At 45.6% G+C, this 20846-nt stretch overlaps 1 protein-coding gene across 1 annotated transcript in view; it reads left to right on the top strand.

Annotated features, from left to right (window-relative positions):
• Window positions 1-293: 293 nt before the first annotated feature.
• EEF1A2 (eukaryotic translation elongation factor 1 alpha 2) overlaps window positions 294-20846 on the top strand; it is a 36389-nt gene continuing 15836 nt past the window's right edge. The window contains exons 1-4 of the mRNA XM_088442847.1: window positions 294-492; window positions 3110-3289; window positions 9046-9225; window positions 10364-10660. Of these exons, the coding sequence (XP_088298973.1) occupies window positions 3146-3289; window positions 9046-9225; window positions 10364-10660 (621 nt within the window). The 5' untranslated portion in view covers window positions 294-492; window positions 3110-3145. The remainder of the gene's footprint in view (window positions 493-3109; window positions 3290-9045; window positions 9226-10363; window positions 10661-20846) is intronic.

Here is a 20846-nt window from a genome sequence, read left to right as displayed (position 1 = left end):
TTAAATACTAAAATAAATACTGACGCATTGCTGCAAATAGAGCTACTAACACAAACGCATACGCTCAATAGGGCAGATAACCGTAGAGTATCTAATAATCTAGCAGCCACTGCTGCAGCAGTGTCTCCGAACTGTCTCCAGCCTGTATGTCTCTCTGTGATCCCTTCCGTTCCCTAACATGATGCTGCTGTGTAGCCCCCACCTTCTCCTCCCCAAATTATGTCATACATCGCTCTCTCCCTCATTTATACCATCTTCCTCTCTCTCCCTCCTCTCCTGAGCACCACTCGCTCCTTCCTCCTCTCACTGCCCCCCTAACTCTCTCTCTCACTCCTCCTCTCTCTCCCTCCCTCCCAGCTCCGGTACCGCATTGCTGTGCTGCAGGGGTGACTGCATTGCGCTGGGGCCGTCAATAGGTGGACCACCTCCCGGAGAAATAAAACTGGCTGATCGGGAGCCGGCAGCCCCTGCTGTCTGAGAGCTCAGCCACAGGTAAGAGCTTCCCTCCCTTTGCCCCCCAGAACTATCACCTCCCTCTCCCCTTGGGTTCTGCCATGTTGCCCACTCCTATTACCCTGCACCTCAGCCTTTGCATGTCCCCGAATATTAGCAAGCCCCCCTCTCTCTGCTAGTCCATGATAAGTTTCTGAAGCCCCCTCTATTGCCCAGCCTCTGCCTCACACCTTGCTGGCAGCTCACTTTGCACCCTCTTGCCAGTCACAGTCCTGCATCACCCTCCTGGCTGCTACTCAGCAGTCCCCACTGGACTGGTCTTCTCTCTATGCGTCCCCTAAACCTGGGAGGGGGCGGTGGGAGACAGGATGGATGGAGAGGTGGCCCGGAATAGCTGTTTACCTGCACCGGGGACGTGGGACAGCTCCTTTCTGCGAGGAAAGGAAAATTGTATCTGTGGCGTAGTGTAAAATCCATCAAAGGCTGGAGAGGAGGAGAAGATGAGAGGGCGGGCAGCAGCAGCAGCACACATAGCAATCTACTGTATGTGCAGGACAGGCTGATGATCTATACTTACTATATATTATATGTGTGGCATGGAGATTATATATATATATATATATATATATATATATATACACATATATCTCGACATACAAACCATGGGCAGGGTAATGTTTAATCTTTGTACTGGAGAACCGAATATAACTGTTCTGGGTGCGCCAGGACGTATTGTGATACATACTATTGGACAGTGATAGATATGTCATAAATGAAGACAGCTGTTAGGTGCCTATAAACTGGCTAACCATACACAGAATCAGGACTCTGATAACTCAGGACAAAAGGGAGACAACGCTGAATATATTATTATACAGTTATATAATATTTAATGAATGAATGCATGACCAGACATAGCAGTGCATGTACTTTTTCAGACTAGTACATCTGGTTAAAGTGATTTATGCAGAAAAGTGACATACAAACCACTGGATATTCATTACAGTGTGTTATTAGCTAAAAAGCCAACAGGAGACAGACTATTGCTAGACATAACTGATATGGCTGGTGCCATACAGAAATGCTGATGGGCAGAATGTCTGAAACATATAGATCAATCTGACTGTGTTTGCATGCTGCTCTTCAGGCACTTATATGAACAACATATGCTTGTTTATGTAAGAAAATATATTGGTTAGTCTGTCTTTCAGAATAGTGATAATTACAAGATCAGTACACATAGGAATGCAGATTTTAATACAAATTTGAACACCCTCTTGTTAAGTCCACATATCTCGGTTTATTGTCCCTGATGATCCAATCTGCTACCATATACAATACGTCTGTCTGCCATACCCTCCTATCTACCACCCATCTGCTGTTAAGCTGCCCTTGTGTACTATTTGGGTGAGGGGCATTGATGTGTAATATTAAAGTTTGAGATCTGGATCATTGGGGATTGAGTGATGCCTCGCTATGCCAGTTGGGGCAATGGCTGCATAGAAGATAGTCTGATACATAAGTATTAGTTGTAGATTGTAAAATGTTTACATGAGACCAGACGTGTGGTTATGTCTCATGGGTGCAATAAGACTTGCCCTGATATAGTCCCATGGCTTACATTCCCTCAAGTGAATCAGTGTGCAGAATTAACATAAACAGGTTCTAGGATGGGAGCAAATTGATCTCCATAACCTCACATGTTTTAGTTGTTACCGTGATATAACTTACCAAAATACAATTACATTGTAATATTATGCCACAAATTAGAACACTCTCCACTAAGCCAAATAATAGATTCACCCTTTCCTTTTGCCAGTGTTGCCCATTTTCATTGGATTAAGGTGTAATATGAGGTCATTATGACATTTTGGTGTATTTTACTGTTGCTGGCTCAGTTATTGCTTTTCCTTATGTAACATATTTTCATAATGAATGTGATCCAAATAGGTGTAGCCTTTTTATAGGGGACACACAGACAAATAGATCTTATGAGACCGCTGTTTGGTTCATGACCCAAACAAGAAGTAAAATAATTAACAAAGTACACTTTTCTGTTGCCATCATAGGGCCAAAAACATTTGATTCAATCAGTGACATTTTTGTTATCTATATGGACATCACACTTATATGAGTTGTTGGTCTTTCTGGAATTTTATTTAGTTCATATTGGGCTACTGAAGTATTGGGATTCCAGCTGCCAACGAATTAAATTTGTTTCACAAATAATTAACATTTTATAATTAAATACAATGGTATTTGCATAAGAAAGCAGGATATTGTAGAACTTATTACTTTAGGTTATTTAGCTGCTATCTTTTTCAACTGTTTCACTTGTCTACACACTGGTGGCTGCCATTTTGTTGGCTAAAACAATATGCATGGAAATATAAATTGTCCATTTACTTGGCACAAGGAATGTTACTGAGAGATTAAGCACATATTTAGGCATTAGACACTAGAGGAATGATGTGCTAGGTCCTACTAATAACAGGCTGCATTTACCTAAATACTGGTTCAGCCCATAAAATGGCAGCCTCCCCTGTATGTACTGTATGTCAGGTTTAATAAACACCAATTTTCTGTTCATTTTATTTAACACATGGCATGACTGCAGGTGCAAGTCCAGGTGTTTTAACTGTTTGTTTTTCCACAGAAATTCTCACCTGCTGCTAAGCATCACCCCAGGAGGATGGGGAAGGAGAAGATCCACATCAATATTGTGGTCATTGGCCATGTGGATTCTGGCAAATCCACCACCACTGGCCACCTTATTTACAAGTGTGGAGGTATCGACAAGAGAACAATAGAGAAGTTTGAAAAGGAAGCAGCTGAGGTGAGAATGCATGAACAATATGCTGTGATTTTATATCCCAGAGTTGGTGTCTTATCGTCCGACTGCTGTAAATTTCACCAGGCTGCTCTATATCTAGATTATAGCTATAATTAATCATAACATTGTCCTGCTAGTGAGTATCCCAGTTCCCAACAGTCAAGCACATTAACCGTAGAGGCCATGGAAAACCATTCAGATATTACACTAGAACCTTTAAATACCAAACCACAATTGTACAATCTCTCATCATAAAGTTATTATCATGCATCAATCTGGATAGTTAGATAATACTACTTACAAAGATTTAATAAGCCTTGGAGAAAGATAAAGTAGAAAGAGATAAAGTACCAACCAGTCAGCTTCTAACTGTTATTTTTCAAACACAGGGCCCCATTTAATAACAAAGCTAAACGCCAGCAGCATTTTACGTTTAGTATCACTGTGATACAAATGAAAATGCCACTGGTATTTATCAATTCTTACCCCTGCGGCGAGGTCCAGTGAAGTCCTCCTCGTCTGCGAGGTCCTCTGCATTAGGCTGACAGCTATGGGCTCCTGTGTAATGCGCATGCGTGATGGTCTGTCTGCACATGTGTATGACACATTCACTCGGCGGGGACCCGGCAGTGCCTGGAAGGCTTTGCTGAAGCTGGAAGGGCAGCGCCGGGTCACCTTTGCCATCAGATGGCTAAAACTATGCTGTGCAAAACAGTGGTAATTGTAGATTACCGTCGTCTGTTGAATACAGAAAGGATGACATAACCCCTTTAGCGAACGTTATAAAGGGGTTATGCATCGTTAATAAATGGGGCCCACAGCCTGTAAAGTGACAGCTAGGAGCTGATTGGTTGGTACTTCATCTCACTCCTCTTTATCTCTCTCCAAGGCTTAGTACATGTCCCCCATAGAATCCTATCAGAGTCATCACCATGTCTCTAGAACCTTCTATATCTCTAAAGCTTACACATATTACGAAAGTTTATAAATAAATTAGAATGCTTAATAACTACAACACAGTCCCAGTATATTGCCACATGTTTAGAGCCTTTATCCAAAAATCTAATTAAGAAATCTAAGGGCCTGATTCAGACCCACTCGCGAGCGGCTGTCCGCTCGCAAGTGGGTCGATGTTATGGACTGAGCATGCACACGACGGAGGGAGCTCCGTCGTGCGCATGCGCCAGACGCGACGAGCAAAGGAAAGTCCTTCACTCGTTGTGTCCGATCAAAGGGGGCGTGCTGTCAATGTTGATTGACAGCACGCCCCCTTTGGTAGGCGTTCCGGGGGCGTGCCTCCCTGACGGGGGCGTTCCCACGGGAACGCCTCCCGTCAAAAGCCGGCCCACTGACATCACTAGTGATGTCAGTGGGAGTGATTTTGGCTCTGATAGAGCCAAAATCACTCCGGAGCTTGCGGTTGAAAACCTCAACCGCAGGCTCCGGCTCGCAATTTCGATGGTCGCGATGGTCACGACCATCGCGGCCATCAAAATGCACGCTCGTATAGCCTGTGGGTGGTGACCCACAGCTATACGAGCGTCCAGGAGGACGCTCCATTTTCATGGAGCCCGGCCCTCATTCAGAGCGTGCGCTCTGCTCAGAGCATACGGCTCTGAATGAGGGCCTAAATTCCTTGTGGAGCCATCACCATACATTTAGAATGTTTATGACAGTTAAAAATCTGTAAAATCTTCGTATACATAGACACATACATTGCATAACTTTAGAAAGATAAAATAGCAATCAATAAATCTAAACTATTCTAAACTATTATACTATACTTTCATTTATTACATCCTTCTTATGACTTATTCCAGTCTGTGATACTCCAGATGATAATACTTATAGCTTTAAAGTGATTAGCATTGCTGACTCACTGTGCTGAGGCCCTGGGTTTTATATTTGTCATATAACCAGGAGACTATTGGTGTGTAGTTTGTATGTTCTCACAGTGTTTCAGTGGTATCCTACAGGTGCTCCAGCTTTCTCTAGCAGTCTAAAAACATACTGGTTAATGGTAGAGTATGTGTTTAGTGAGGTAGAGAATTTGGATTGTAACAATTCTTATATAAAGTAATGTGACAGGTACTTAGGTGAATTATTAGGAAAGTAACATGTAAAGTGCTACATATTAGGTTGTTGCAATATAAAGATTTATTATAATATAGGCCCTCATTCAGAGCCGTTCGCTATTTGCGGTCGTTCGTTCAAAAACAAGGGGTGGCTATTCAAATGATCCGTTCGCACATTGCGGTCTGTTCACACCTCTAAGTCTGAACGAGCGAGCAAAACATACGCTCGTTTATTTGATAAAAACGCCCCCTGGCCGCTCGCACCATACGTCATGTCCGCTATTTATTAGATTAATCGAGTACATCGTACAGCGTATGAACTGCTCGCTATTCTTGTGGTTGGTTTTTTCAACCGCTATTTTGCGAGCAGTTCTGAGTTAAAAAAAACCAAGTGACGTGGTCAATGACGCTGCTGTATTAATTATGCACTCCCTTAAAACGCCCGTTTTGACCTTTAAGCACGCCTGCGTTCGAATTCCACTCCCCCGTTTTCAAGCACCTTCCCCTGTTACCACCCACATACGCCTCATTCTGTCACTCAAAATAGCAGGCACTCGCTATATAGCGTACAAACGATTTTCGGCCGCACTGACTGGTTCGCGCATGCGTACTAAAAACCATACGCATGCGCAGATGTGCGAACATCGCTCGGAACGAGCGTACTGCCGCTAGCGAGCGGCTCTGAATGAGGGCCATAGTTAGCAGACAGATACATACCTACTTACTATCTTCAAACATAAGGCGCATATCCACTACACGATTCGCTCCATGAGCGATATTGTGTAGTGTGTCCCCGCCAGTGATGTGCCCAGTGTCCTTAACGACACTGAGCACACACACTGAACGATATATCGTTCAGTGCCGGCACCCTCCCTTATCTCCAAACCTGCACAACCTGACGATATCGTCAGGTTGGACAGCAGGTTCAGGCGATGAGCAACGTAGTCAACGACCAGCGGGAGCGCGCATTGCTGGTCGTTGACGGCATATACACTGGACGATATAATGAACGATAACGATATCGTAATCGTTCATTATATTGTCTAGTGGATACGCGGCAATACTGATCTGTCCAATCTACCCCTCATTTGGTGATGTGCTTAAATATACAAACTCCGCCCCTTTTAGACTAAGGTAATGGGGACAGTCTAACAATATATATATATATATATATATATATATATATATATATAACTGAAAAAGTACTGACATATTATAATATGGCTCTACCAGTGGAGTATCTATAATGGATGCAGGACGTGTGGTTCACACAGCACCATAGAACCAAGGGGCACCGTGCCGCACATCCTGTGCCCACTGTATTCCAGGCAACGGATCCCCCCCTATATATTTTGCCAGTGGCACCATGTTTCGGGTAATATTTTCTGAAAGATTGTGCTGACGCAGGTGAGAGCAAAAAATTGCACTTTGACAGAGCCTTTGCTATCTTCTGTGCGTGCTCCATCTTTTTGAAAATGTTGGCAGTAGAGGGTCTGTGGTGGGGGGGTGACTGATGCATGGATGTGGTCCCCCAGGTATTAATACGCCTCTGGGCTGTACTGTGTACTCGTAAATGTTCTAATAATATGTTTTTATATTGTGCACATTTAAACGGTTTCCTCCCTACTTTTCCTTATATAAAGAATGATGGAAATTATGAAACTGTGCCACTGTCTGTAAAAAATGCAAGCCTGCAGCATAGCAATCTTTCAGTATTATAATTCTGATAAAGCAGCTAGCTGGAGAATGGTGCATTGAGCTGACTCTGCTACCTGATAAAGTCAGGCATTGTTTGATTTATTTTGTGTATGACTCAGCACCGGCCCTCGAGAGTCTCCATTAAAACCCAGATGGCGACGTCTCATTGGGAGCATTATGTTCTAGATATCTAGCCCTGTGATGATGATCAGGAGCAGCTGAGAGTAGAGGCCGCAAAGAACGCTGCCATTGCCAGGGTTTAATTATAGCTGAACTGAGCTGGCAGGCTCCATTTTCTGTGTGCATGCAGAGGGCACGCTGTCCTATCAGCAGCACAGCTGGGAAATGGAGACTTATCAGTGCAGACATTTTGCATGGCTATTAGTGACCTTAACCTATTGTCGGCTGAAGATGTGCTGCTCACTAATCAGACCTCACTAGAGAAGAAAGAATACAATCATATCCAGTAAACCGGTTATGTCAGGAATGAAAAGCACAAAATATTATTATTATTGAATAATTGTTTAGTGGCAGTAGTCTGGTGCTTTAATATACTAGATGGGTCATATTCACACAAACCCGCACTAGTGACTTGGAAGAGCTTTTCAAATCAAAATGTAAAAGATTTAGGATTTTTGATTCCCAGAATTGTATATTATATGTTCTGAGATAGTACTGGGGGGGGGAGATGTATGAAGGGGCTATAGGTGGCAAAATGGTAATTGCACACGTTATGTAGTAATGCAGGGAAGCGAGCAGTATGACGGGTGCTATGCGTCCTTCTCATATATTATGTGCAGGCAGATGTATGAACGGTCAGTGGCACTTCGATAGCTACAGCTGCCATTGCCTGATGCACAGCACTGCCCCTGGCTGTCGGTTCTGACAGTCAGGGATTGTGAATTAAAAAAACAACAAAGTTTTTTTTTCAATGAGTGCCGCTAGGGGCATGCGCAGAGCACCGATCACAAGCCGAAAGAGGGAGGGTGCGATTCACCGGAGAGGTGAGTTAACACTCTCCCTCTTCGGCAAAAGATTTGTTGATGCATGTGGCCATTATCAGGACCCGCTTCACCGCGATCCGGAGGTGAAGTGGGTCCACACAAATAACAGCCATTAGCGTCCAGCAATACATCTCCCCCTGGGTTTGATTCCCACCAGAATACTATCTGTTCTAGTGTCAGCCTACAATCCAACAACATACTGGTAGGTTAATCAATTGAAAGCGCCGCTAGGTAATATGTTGGCACTTTATAAATAATAGAAATGCACATTATGGATCTCATCTAAAGTTTTTAACCCACAACAACTGGGGAACTTTATTACTACATATTCTGCCTATTTTAAATCTGTCCACCCTGCAGCACAACATGATTTTAACCAGTTTGTCTGAACGATCCTTTTTGTCCAATTTCCAGTGTTCGGGAGCAAATACCGATTGTTGTTTGCTCCCAGACATTACCAGATTTTTGTTCCAACCAGCCATATCTCCTTGCTGGTGCATAGGTGTATTCATTACTGACTGACATATTTTAAAAGATTCACAGGTGATTCTAATTATTTCACTTGTGATTCTGTGAGGAGACCTGGAAAACATGCACTGTTAGTGTGTCCCGATGACTGGAATTCAGAAGCACTGCTCTAGATGGTGGGACTGTAATAGAGAAGATAATGTAAGTAGAGACTCTTATGTCATTTCCATTCTTTATTTGTGCAGCACAAACATTTTCCAGAACACTGTACAAGTAATCAAGCACATGTTCCAGACCCTGTGAAGTTTATAATGTAATTTCCCTTCCACAGGTACAGGAACATATCATTTTAACAAAAATCCAGTTAACCTACCAGTATGTCTTTACACTGTGGTGCCTATTTATCAGTAGGTTCCTGTGCTTGGCTGTAAGGCTGATTTAAAATAACTGTTGTAGGTACAAGACCTTTGTATTGTTATTGTTATTGTATTTTAACATTTATTACTCCTGGCAGATGGGGAAAGGCTCCTTTAAGTATGCCTGGGTTCTAGACAAGCTGAAGGCAGAAAGGGAGCGAGGAATCACAATCGATATCTCTCTTTGGAAGTTTGAAACCACCAAATATTACATCACTATCATCGATGCCCCTGGACATCGTGACTTTATCAAGAACATGATCACCGGAACATCTCAGGTTAGTGGAGACCAGGAATTTTTTGGGACAAGACAGAAACCAGAAGCCAGTTATAAACAGAGCATTAAGATCTTGATGTTACCTAGCTATTGATAATTACCATATAATTCCTGATCTCTTAAATAAGTAATCCTCTACCCAACCTCGGTCCTCAAGGCACACTAACAGTCCAGATTTTAGTGATATCCATGCTTGAGCACAGATTATTAAATCAAAATAACTGCGGTACTAATTAATACACCTGTACTCAAGTATGGCTATCCTGGACTGTTAGAGTGCCTTGAGGACCGTGGTTGGAAACCCCTGCTCTATCTGCATAGAATCCCTCACAATAATTAGTTCCACCCTAAATTGCAGTCAAGAAGGCGTATCATTGGCACTCCCAGGTCTTCCTTAAACAAGATCCCTTGAAAGGTGCATTGATGTAAATTTTTCAAATATGGAAGGTATTGTCCATTAGAATCTGGATTTCAGCCACAGTTGTCCATCAAGGAATAGTAGATATTTCAATTTTTTTAGTATATGGAATGACTTATGTGTTTGTGGTCACCAACTCATCCTCCAAGGAATATGTGCATATTCTTTTAACGCCTAGGTCCCTCAAGCTCCAGCTAACTATTATATGGTTGCACTAATTACTGAGGGGTCCTCTGAAGGGACTGCTCCAGTTGGACCATAATTTTTTTGACTTACTTTCAAATTTCTATATTAATACTTTTGTATTCCTATTGTATTTTAAGTTCCTCATGCATTGGAGTATTGTTAAATTTTGGTAAGAAACAAGTCAGTGTGGTTGATTTAATAACATTGCATATAACATTTATAGCAGGTGCAAAGTTTGTACTCTGTCATAGGAACCAGTCAGAAAGTTCTCTGAAAGCTAAGGATTTAGGGGGAGATGTATCAAATCTTGGAGATAAAGTGGAGAGAGATAAAGCACCAACCAATTAGCGTCTAACTGTAATTTTTTTAAACACTGTATGTAAAATGGCAGTTAGAAACTGATTGCTTGGTACTTTACCTCTCTCCAAGGTTTGATACATCTCCCCCTTTAATGCTGTAGTCACAGTTTGCACCTAAGTGCAAGGTTAGTAGTGTTTCCAAAATAATGAGTCCATACTATGCCTTTTCCTTCCAGGCAGACTGTGCGGTGTTAATAGTGGCGGCAGGGGTTGGTGAGTTTGAAGCTGGAATCTCCAAAAATGGGCAGACCCGTGAGCATGCCCTGCTGGCTTATACCCTTGGAGTTAAACAACTTATCGTGGGCATCAATAAAATGGACTCCACTGAGCCACCATACAGCGAAAAGCGCTATGATGAAATTGTAAAAGAGGTCAGCGCCTACATCAAGAAGATTGGTTACAATCCAGCCACTGTTCCTTTCGTACCTATCTCTGGCTGGCATGGAGACAATATGTTGGAGCCATCTCCTAACGTAAGTGACATATAGGTTGTAGTTTTCTAGTCATATGCTGAAGAGTTACGTATACTGTACAATCGTCATTTGTGATACTGAAGTCTGCTTAGAAGTGTTTCAGGTTTTTTGTTTTTAGATTATATCGTATTGGTGTGTATCCCTGCTGGTTAAATAAGTTAGTGAAATTTGTTTGACTCTACAATAAGCGGAAATGGGGGATGGTGGGTTATTATGGCAATGGACCGGTATGGTATGCCATTATTTTTGGAGATAAAGGGTTGCAATGGCAAAAGATAACAGCAGAAATTATAGCATTATATAGTGTGATAAATTGGTTCTAGTAGTGCAGTGGTTCTCAAACTCTGGCCCTGATTCAGAGCCGGACGCTCTGACAGAGCGCTCGCTCTGAATCAGGGCCGGGCTTTTTTTTTAGAACGGCCTCCTGGCCGCTCGCATAGTTGTGGGTAACCAGCCACAGCTATAGCGAGCGGCCAGGAAGATGGTCGCGCTGGTCAAAACCAGCGCGACCATCGGGCTTGCGACGAGACCCTTGTGGTAGGGTCTCGTTGCCGCAAGCCCCAGAGAGATTTCGGCTCTAACAGCCGAAATCTCTCCCACTGACATCACTTGTGATGTCAGTGGGGCCGCCCCCAAACGGAGGTGTTCACATGGGAACACCTCCGTTTGGGCAGCCACTCCCCCAGCCCGCCCACCAAAGGGGGCGTGCTGTCACTCATCATCGACAACACGCCCCCTTTGGTACGAGACCCGAAGCAACGGTTTGCCCGTCGCTATCCGGGTCTCGTGCATGCGCACGACGGAGCCGACTCCGTCATGCGCATGCGCACTGGGCCACCATCGACCTGCTTGCGAGCGCATTGCGCTCTCGAGCGGGTCTGAATCAGGCCCACTGTCCTCAGAACCCCACACAGATCGCATTTTCCAGGTCACCCAGCAGGTGCACAGGTGTATTCATTATTCACTGACACATTTTAAAAGATCCACAGGTGGAGCTACTTATTTCACTTGTGATTCTGTAAGGAGACCTGGAAAACGTGCACTGTTTGGGGTCCTGAGGACCGAGTTTGAGAACCTGTGTAGTAGTGTAATGGTGGGTACACACTATACAGATATATCTGCAGATGATGGTTGTTCGTACACACTGAACAACCATCATCTGTGTCTTTCCGCAGGTCCCAGCGACCAGGGGGTGTGTCTCAGTGGGCGGGGGCATGTCCCGCCCCCCTCCTCGCAGCTGCCTCCTGTACACACCTGCTAATAGACAGATATGTCTGCAGACATAGTTGTCCATCAGCTGTGCAGCGCAGCCAGTGCGATATGTCAGTGAACGCCGACGTTCACCAATATATCGCGGGTACACACTGCCCGACGGGCAGCAGATACATTGGGCGATCAATTGATCGGCCAATGCATCTGTCAGTGTATACCCAGTTTTACTCATGTTTTTATCAGTAGGGGCATTCTAAAAGATAAAAATACTATGGTTAAGAAGTACCATGTTATCTCACGATTTCAGTATATTGTGCATGCACCAAAGAAAAAGGAGATTACTAGTGCATATGGCAGGGACGTTTTAAGAGAGGAGGGGGCACATGTGCAGACTCAGATCGGGCCCCCTCATCTCTTTAGCAGTGCCACTGCTTTGGCGGCCAGGATGCAGCAGTAGATTCTGCTTAGTGCCAGAATCTACTGAGCATGCGTGGGTCTCCAGGAAAATGCAACCTGCACAGTTTTCCTGGGGACAGCAGTACTGCACATGCGCGAGTCACCGGAAAAATGGCCACCGGGAGTATCATGAGTGTCGTGGGCGTGTAAGCTGACTTCCTCGCTCGATCGTAGTGCACGGACGGAGATGGGACGTTTCAGCCAGATCTTTGCACACAGCATGGGGCTGGTGTAAGCCCCAATATTAAGGATGATGGCTGCAGCTGTGAACGTAAAAACAGTAAGTGGGATAGGAGGTGGATTCTCACGTTGGCATAAACTAGTAAGCAGGCTGCCACGGGCATATGTAAAAGCAGATGCGTCTGACTCAGAAACAGGCCCAAAGTGAATTGGACATAGTAGCTATATAAGATTTAAAAAAAAAAAAATAGTTTTATGATCCATGGCGGAAATTTGGACTGAACTGTGGTTAGGTGAGAAATTGCTGATGTCGTTATTATTGATCATGTGACATTGCTGCCTGCATTATTACTGAATAGGAAATATGTTATATGCATTAAACCCTCAGAAGGTCATTCAGACAGTCGCTTACAAGTGACATGTTTCCATTTTCCATCGCAGTAGCACACAACCATCCATTTCAAGTGCAGGATAGTAACAGGATAGTATATAATGGAAAGTAAGTTTACCTCCCCCACACACACACTATCTCCATTTAAAAGTACATATTCCTGACTCATCACTATGACGCTGGCAGGCCCATAACATTCCTCAGTTATCAGACCTATAAACCCAGTTATAAAAAGAAAGGGCTCTGTGCCAGGAGTGATGACTCTGTAAAGCAGAACTTGTACCACCCAAACAAGGCCGAGGTTCAGTCTCCAATGAAAAGACTTTAATAGATTTATTCCTGTCTTACTAAATTAGGGTGGCTAAAGTTATTTCACAATTTAAGGACGCCAGATTCATGAAACAAATGATTCAAAGGATATCTATTGCTATATTGTGCTTAAGAAATAAATATAATTTTTTAAGGACCAATTTTAACTTTATTTACACAGCACCCATGGGATCAATAACAAAATAGTTACAGACTTGCCAAATATGCATTTGCACTGGGAATTGCATACTTGCCTATTTTCCTGGAATGTCCAAGAGACTCCCAAATTTTGAGTTCAACCCTGAACCGCAGGAGAACAGGGAATCTTCCTGGATTCCTAGTGAAGTGGGCAGGGCTTAATGTTGTGTGAATCATGTCATACGCTAGAAGAGGGAGGGGCCATAATGGCAAGAACCACATAACCATGCCCCCTGTACTTGCCAATTCCCAATAGTCCATGTACAGGGAAGGCTATTTTAACAAGCTTTAGGGTTATATTGTAATGCTGTAACACCTGCTTTGTCATCGCTATGCTGAGTTCATAGTCTTTAAAAGATTGCTTCAGCCTTAAATAAAGCATTACATTTTTTACATGTTGATTGGTTGCTGTGGCTTACACGATTCACATTTATAGAAATATGTTTTGCCTGGTGCTTTTATTGACTTCTTCAAAGCTAATGCAATTTGTGTCCTACCTGTTACTACTCCTATTGTGATATTAATTACCACAGGAGAAGTTATAGGGCAGTGTGTTTTCTGTTGTCTGTATCTGGTTAATCTTGCATTGATTTTTATTTTGTATTTCATAAAAACCCTGTTCTATCACATGGTATTCAAAACTGCCCCTTTCTACTTCAGGGTCCATAGGGTATCCACAGGATACCTTGGGGTATAGGCGATGGCGGCAAACATCGGGCACCTCATAGTTAATTTTCCCTATACCCCGCCCCCGAGCCAAGGCATCTCAGTTTCGTAGGTGCCCGGCTCGAAATCGGATCACCATTTTTCAGAGGTGGGATGTGGACAGCCCCTGAAGTTATTTCAAGGCAGCTTTGCTGCACAGGATGAGCTGGCCAGCATAGACCGTCATCAAGACGTCTATGCTGCCGCTCCTTCACCCCGCCGGACCAGAACGCCGGTACTGAACTGGGGATGCTGATGGGTGTCTGGGGTCCCAGCTAGCGGTGACCCCGGACTATCCTTGACTGTGGCCGGATTCACAGGGGTTCAGGTAAACGGCGGGGTCCCGCTGTGGGCACCCGCCGAATCAGTCATTATTGTCTCAGGCAGGGGCTCCCTGAGGCAGGCTGCGCGTGGAGCCAGGTACTGATCCTGCGCTTTCCACTAGAACACCAGGGACAGCGGGCTGCTGCAGTATGGATCTGTTCCAGCGTCCCAGGGGTTAATAGCATGCCAGGGGAGCGCGCCTTCCCTGTCTAACAGCCGGCGCCTCCCCCGCTACACAGTGCCTTTCCACAGCGGTCTGGCTGACTGTGTCAGCGCTCCTCCCCCGGGCCCGCCTCCTCTCAGCTCCTCGGTGCCCATTTTCTATAGGGAAGTGTGCGAACGCTGCTGGTTGGTGATACAGGTGGCATCGTGGTCCGGGTCCCCCTGCATACCTCTCCTCCGATAAGGTCAGAGTGTGCTGCACTGTTTCCTACCATGCTCTGGTCTGCGTAGTTGATCATAGTGCTTTTAGTGCAGGGATTTATTTCTGCATCATATGTGACTAATGCTAGCGCTGCTGCCTGTACTTTCACTTCTGACTGTCAGCCATTTTTACTATCCCTGTTCTTTTTGTGCTAAAGCCCTTGCGGTGCGGTATTGCAGGGTGTTCTTTGCCTCACAGTAAAAGTCTTTTTCTGTGTGGGGAGTCACATGCGATCCGTTTACACTCATCATGTCTGGGAGTGAACGTGAATATCCTCTTCAGCTAAAATGTACCACATGCAATGTACAGTTAGCGGAGGGTGACGGGAACGCTGAGGGATTATGTAGGGCATGTTATCTCATATAATGCCCGATTTCTGTCACTGCGCCTGTACAGGAACCACCCTGGGCTTGTTTTGCTAAGGCACTTACAACCCTTGTGGGCCAGTTGGCGATGCCCCCTGCGCTCCCCCAGTTGGGGTTCTCGCAGCAGGCGGTAGTCTCACCACCCATGCAGGGGTTCCCCAGGCAGTTGATGATACCTCAAGGTCTCCCGGTTTCACCACCACAGGTCTCACAGGAGCCTGTGTGGGTGAATTCATTACCAATACGGTACAGCACCTGACGGACGTTTTGCAAGGGGAGTCACCATTGTGACCTTCTAAGCGGCCTTTAGTGTCTCAGATGGCTCAGTATGATGATGATGACATGACGTCTGATGGTGGTGAGATTGTTGACTTTTCAGACCAAGAGCCCCTTCGTGCTAAGGAGGCGGAGTTTAAGTCTAAATTCTATATACCAGGCCGGGCAGTCTGTGCGGCCTTGGTTATTGAAGATAAGGATCCCCCTGTGGCCAAATCCAAATACGCCTTCTTTAAGGATGTTAAGGGAGATGCCATTGTATTTCCCCTATCTGGTCAGTTAGTGGATCATTTAGAGGAGGCGTGGAAAAATCCGGGTAAGCGGTTCCAGCCTCAAAAGCTTGGCCTTTGCTTACCCATTTGCAGATAATTATTTTTCCAAATGGGAAACCCCTCCACAGGTGGATTCTCATTTCACATGCCTAGTGAGGAGAGCAACATTGCCCATGCCCTCCATGTCCTCCTTGAAGGATCCTACGGATCGCAAGGTGGAAATATGCCTTAAATCCATTTATTCCCTTGCTGGATGGGCTTCCAGACCGCTATGGCCGTGTGCTGGGTGGCCAGAGCCATGGAGCGCTTGTCAGATAACTTGGAGGCGTCTCTGGACACTGACTCTTCTGCTGAGCATGTGGAGTTAGTGGGCAATCTCAGAGATTCAGCCACGTACATTAATGAGGCAACCTTAGATATAAGTCTCCTCACATCCAGAATCTCGGCAGCTGTAATGGCTCGCCGCTCCCTGTGTTTGCACTCTTGGAAAGCGGATGCAGATTCCAAGAACTGATTGGAATGCTTGTCCTTTAATGGACAGGTCCTGTTTGGTCCTGATCTACAGTAGACAAAATTGTGGCCACGCTGGCAGCAGCTAAATCTGCGTGTTTGCCATCGGCTACGGTCCCAACAGGGTCTGGTATTTTGTCCTTTCGGTCCTATAGGGCCCAGGGTAAGTCCAAAGTACAGTCCTTTCCGAGGCAATCAGGAACCAGGAAATCTGCCAAGCCAAAGAAGCAGGCTTGGAGCACAAGACGTCCTACTCCCAAGTCTGACAATAAACCATCAGCCTGATGGGACTGGCCTCCCCTTGGGGGACCCCAGAGTGGTAGGCCGACTTCTTCAGTTCACCCAGTGCTGGTGTCTGACTACCACGGACACTTGGGTAAGAGAAGTTGTCTCTCGCGGGTATGCCCTCTCCTTCCGGCGAAGGCCTCCCAGACGGTTTTTCACTACAGGCCTTCAGTCAACTCCGGCTAAGGCCCGGGAACTCCAGAAAGTGTTGCACTCTATGCTCCAGGCTGGAGTTATAGTGGCTGTTCCGTTACCCCAGAGGGGCAAGGGATAGTATTCCAATCTCTTTCTGGTACAGAAGCCCAATGGGTCTTACTGGCCCATCCTCAACCTCAAGTCCCTAAACAAGTCCTTGAGGGTTCCTCGGTTCATGATGGAGACCCTACGTTCCATTATATTGGCAATGGAACCTGGAGATTTCATGGTGTCGTTGGACATTCAGGATGCCTACCTGCATGTACCTATTATCTTGGCACAGCAATTCCTCAGGTTTGCAGTACTCGACCACCATTTCCAGTTCCAGGCACTGCCCTTTGGTCTAGCCACAGCGCCTCGAGTATTTACCAAAGTCATGGCAGCCCACCTGCAGATGGCCCTATCTGGATGACCTTCTGGTGTTAGCCGGGTCTCCAGAGATACTTCAGCACCATCTGCATCTGATTATATCTGTCCTGCCTGGTTACCTCACAGAGTTTGCTCCATCTCGAAGCCCTGTTGGACTCCCAACAACAGGATCTTTGTGACGGAGGAAAAGATTTTTGCATTACAGGCAAAGGTACGCTGTTGCCTTCGGAGCCGCCGAGTGTCTATTCACTCAGCGATGAGGTTACTGGGCTCCATGGTGTCAATGTTCGACATGGTGGAATATGCCCAGTTTCACTCAAGACCTTTTCAGAAGTTGATCCTCTCCAGATGGAATGGCTTGCCCCATCAGATAAAGACACAGACCATGGTGCTTTCTCCGGAGGTACATCTGTCTCTGGCCTGATGGCTACAGACGGCTCACCTAAACAGGGGACGCCCCTTTTGGGTGGCGAACTGGGCCCTTTTGACAATGGATGCCAGTCTCCGAGGCTGGGGAGCAGTGATGGGTCCACACTTGTTCCAGGGCAGGTGGACTCCTGCAGAATCTGTGCTTCCAATAAACATCTTGGAACTTCGGGCAGTATTCACAGAAAGCCAGTGCAGTCGGACAAGGCCACCACGTTGGCTTACATCAACTGCCAAGGAGGGAGAAGAAGTCAGGTAGCACTGACAGAAGTGTACCATATTCTGGACTGGGCGGAGGGCAGTCTCCCTGCCATCTTGGCAGTGTTTATACCAGGAGTCCTCAACTGGAAAGCAGACTTTCTCAGCCGTCAAGACGTGCATCCAGGAGAATGGTCTCTTCACCAGGAGTTTTTCAACTCCTGGTGAACAGGTGGGGTCTTCCAGAGATAGACCTCATGGCCTCCCGGCACAACAACAAACTGCCTGTGTACGGGTCAAGAACAAGAGAATGGAGGCTCTTTTGGTAGACGCTCTGTCGGTCCGGTGGACCTTCAGGTTTGCGTACCTTCTCCCTTCTTCCTTGAGTAATTACAAAATTCAAGCAAGAAGGAGGCACGCTCCTGTTGATAGCTCCAGTGTGGCCCAGATGTCACTGGTACTCAGATCTTTGGAGTCTCTCCATAGACACTCCGATGCTGTTGCCTCAACATCCGGACCTGTTGTCTCAGGGTCCATGCCTTTACCCGGACCTGAGTCATCTATCTTTGATGGCGTGGCTGTTGAGACAGCCCTCTTAAGGTCCAGAGGTTTTTCCAGCTCTGTAGTTAACACCATGCTTAGAGCTTGGAAGCCTGCGTCTGCAAGAATTTACCACCGAGTGTGGCATACTTTCTCGCCCAAGAGGCTATGATCCTCAGGTGTTCAGGATATCCAGGGTTTTGGCTTTCCTACAGGCGGGCTTAGATCACGGTCTTCGCCTTGCTTCCCTGAAGGTGCAAGTTTCTGCCTTGTCAGTGTGGTTTCAGCGTTGGATTGCTACTCTTCCTGATGTCCGCACCTTTCTGCAAGGTGTCCTTCTTATGCTGCCTCCCTTTGTTCCACCAGTGGCTGCTTGGGATTTGGCTGTGGTCCTGAGGGCTCTCCAAGGACCACCATTTGAACTACTGGGCTCAGTGGATTTAAAATGGCTTACAGCTAAGACTGTGTTTCTTCTGGCCATTGCTTCGGCCAGAAGTGTCAGAATTGGGGGCTCTCTCATGTCACCCTCCCTTTCTGATTTTTCATAGGGATAGGGCGGTGCTTTGCACCCGACCTGGTTCCTACCTAAGGTGGTATCTAGTTTCCACATTAATAAGGAAATTATAGTACCGGCCATTAATTCCCCAGACCTCTCGGCTGGTGAGGCCTCCTTGGATGTGGTACGGGCTCTAAGGATTTATGTTGACCATACCAATTCATTTAGGAAGTTGCAGCCACATGGTCTTCTGTCCATAGCTTTTGTGAGGTATTATGCATTTGACACCTTCGCCTCTCAGGATGCTTCCTTCGGGCAGCGGATTCTCCTTTCAGCAGAGGAGTGTCCCCATCCTTAAATGATACTGCTTTGGGACATCCCCAAGGTATCCTGTGGTACCCTGAAGTAGAAAATATGAGATATGGTAAGAACTTACCCTTGTTAGCTCTAATTCTACGAAGTCCATAAGGTTCCACAGGTCTCCCGCCCTGTCGCACCTGTACTACAGATGGGTTTTGATCTGTTCACTGGTTTTTCCGTCTCCTTCTGGGGAGAATGTGATTCTTGGGTGTTCCAGACTTTCTTCTCTCTTGCTTCTCCTCCTATGGCTTGTTACGTAACTGAGATGCCTTGGCTCGGGGGCGGGGTATAGGAGAGGGACTCCAGTGCATCCTGGGAGGCTGAAATTTAACTCTGAGTGCCCGATGTCTGCCGCCATCGCCTATACCACAAGGTATCCTGTGGAACCTTATGGACTTCATAGAAATAGAGATAACAAGGGTAAGTTCTTATCATGGCTCATATTTTCTCCATGCTTTTGCAGTGCTTTGATCATGTTGACATTTAAACTTTTAAAAAAAAATAATTTTATTGAGGTTATATACAGAAATATAACAATATGCAAGTGACTTTAAATAAAACACAATGTTGAAATCTGCATACAAATGTAACTAGATACAGCGAAAAGGCAAACTAGAAGATATCAGAAAATGTGAGCAGGCAAAGAGGGGGAGAGAAAGGTGGGATAGAGGGCATAAAGAGGAAGGGGAGACAGGAAAGCTGGGAAGTGTTAGTAAGAGAAAGAAGGGGAGGAGGCAGGGGGGCTGTTGGCAAACATAGCTCATGATGAGAAGCTATGGAATATCAAGTATGAGCCTTATGATTAGAAATCCAGAGAGACCAAATTTCAGTGAATTGGCGTGGCACTCATGCAAGCGGCTGGTGAAATGTTGTACTTGGTAAGTGTGCCAAATTGAGTTGTGTAGAACAGTAGAGGGGGGGTCTACCTTTTTCCAGTGAGCCGCAACAGCGAAGCTAGGTACATTAAGAATGTACCGAATAAGTGTTTGAGTATGTCTGTCACCATCAGGGTAAGGTGCTGCGGTAGGAGACAATAGGAGAAGCAATGCGAGAGTGAGATGTTTGTGAGGAAGAGAATCAGTTGATGTACCATGTCCCAAAAGCAGTTAATTTTAGGACAGTGCAACCAGATATGTGCAAAGGTGCCCTCTTCTCCACAGCCCCTCCAGCATCTATCCGACGACTGGGGAAATATAGCTCGAATGTGGGTAGGTACTAGATACCATTTATATAATCATTTCTAAGGTTTTTTTTCCTGATTCTGATGCAAATAGAGGATTTAGCAGGCAGCTCTCGAATTTTAGCCCACTCTTCTGGCTCCAGAGTCTCTCCTATGTCTCTCTCCCAGGCCAGATCATGAGGTTCCCTGAGAGGTTAGTTGTGGGTAGAGACCCTTTGATTCAGATCTGAGGAGACCAAATGTTTCTAAGGGGGTGTAGGTCGGCCGGAACTGGGATCCAATTAGCGATGTATAGAAGTGGCGGATTTGGAGATATTGGTGGTTCAGTATTCCAAACCTATCTTGAAGAGCAGAGAACTCAGGGAAGACTAACTAAGGGGCGATGTCTCAGAGAAATTTTATTTTTTGATTCGTCCATGGAGCAAAAGGTTTAGGATCAAGGGCAGGTAGAAACTCTTTGTTGTTCCATAAATGGGGCATAGAAAGGCGGTAGGGAACAAAAGGTTTAGTATCAA

The sequence above is a fragment of the Taudactylus pleione genome, unplaced genomic scaffold (assembly GCF_031769625.1).
Source record: "Taudactylus pleione unplaced genomic scaffold, aTauple2 ptg000018l, whole genome shotgun sequence".
NCBI lineage: Eukaryota > Metazoa > Chordata > Amphibia > Anura > Myobatrachidae > Taudactylus > Taudactylus pleione.
This window is presented reverse-complemented; position numbering and strand designations above follow the sequence as displayed.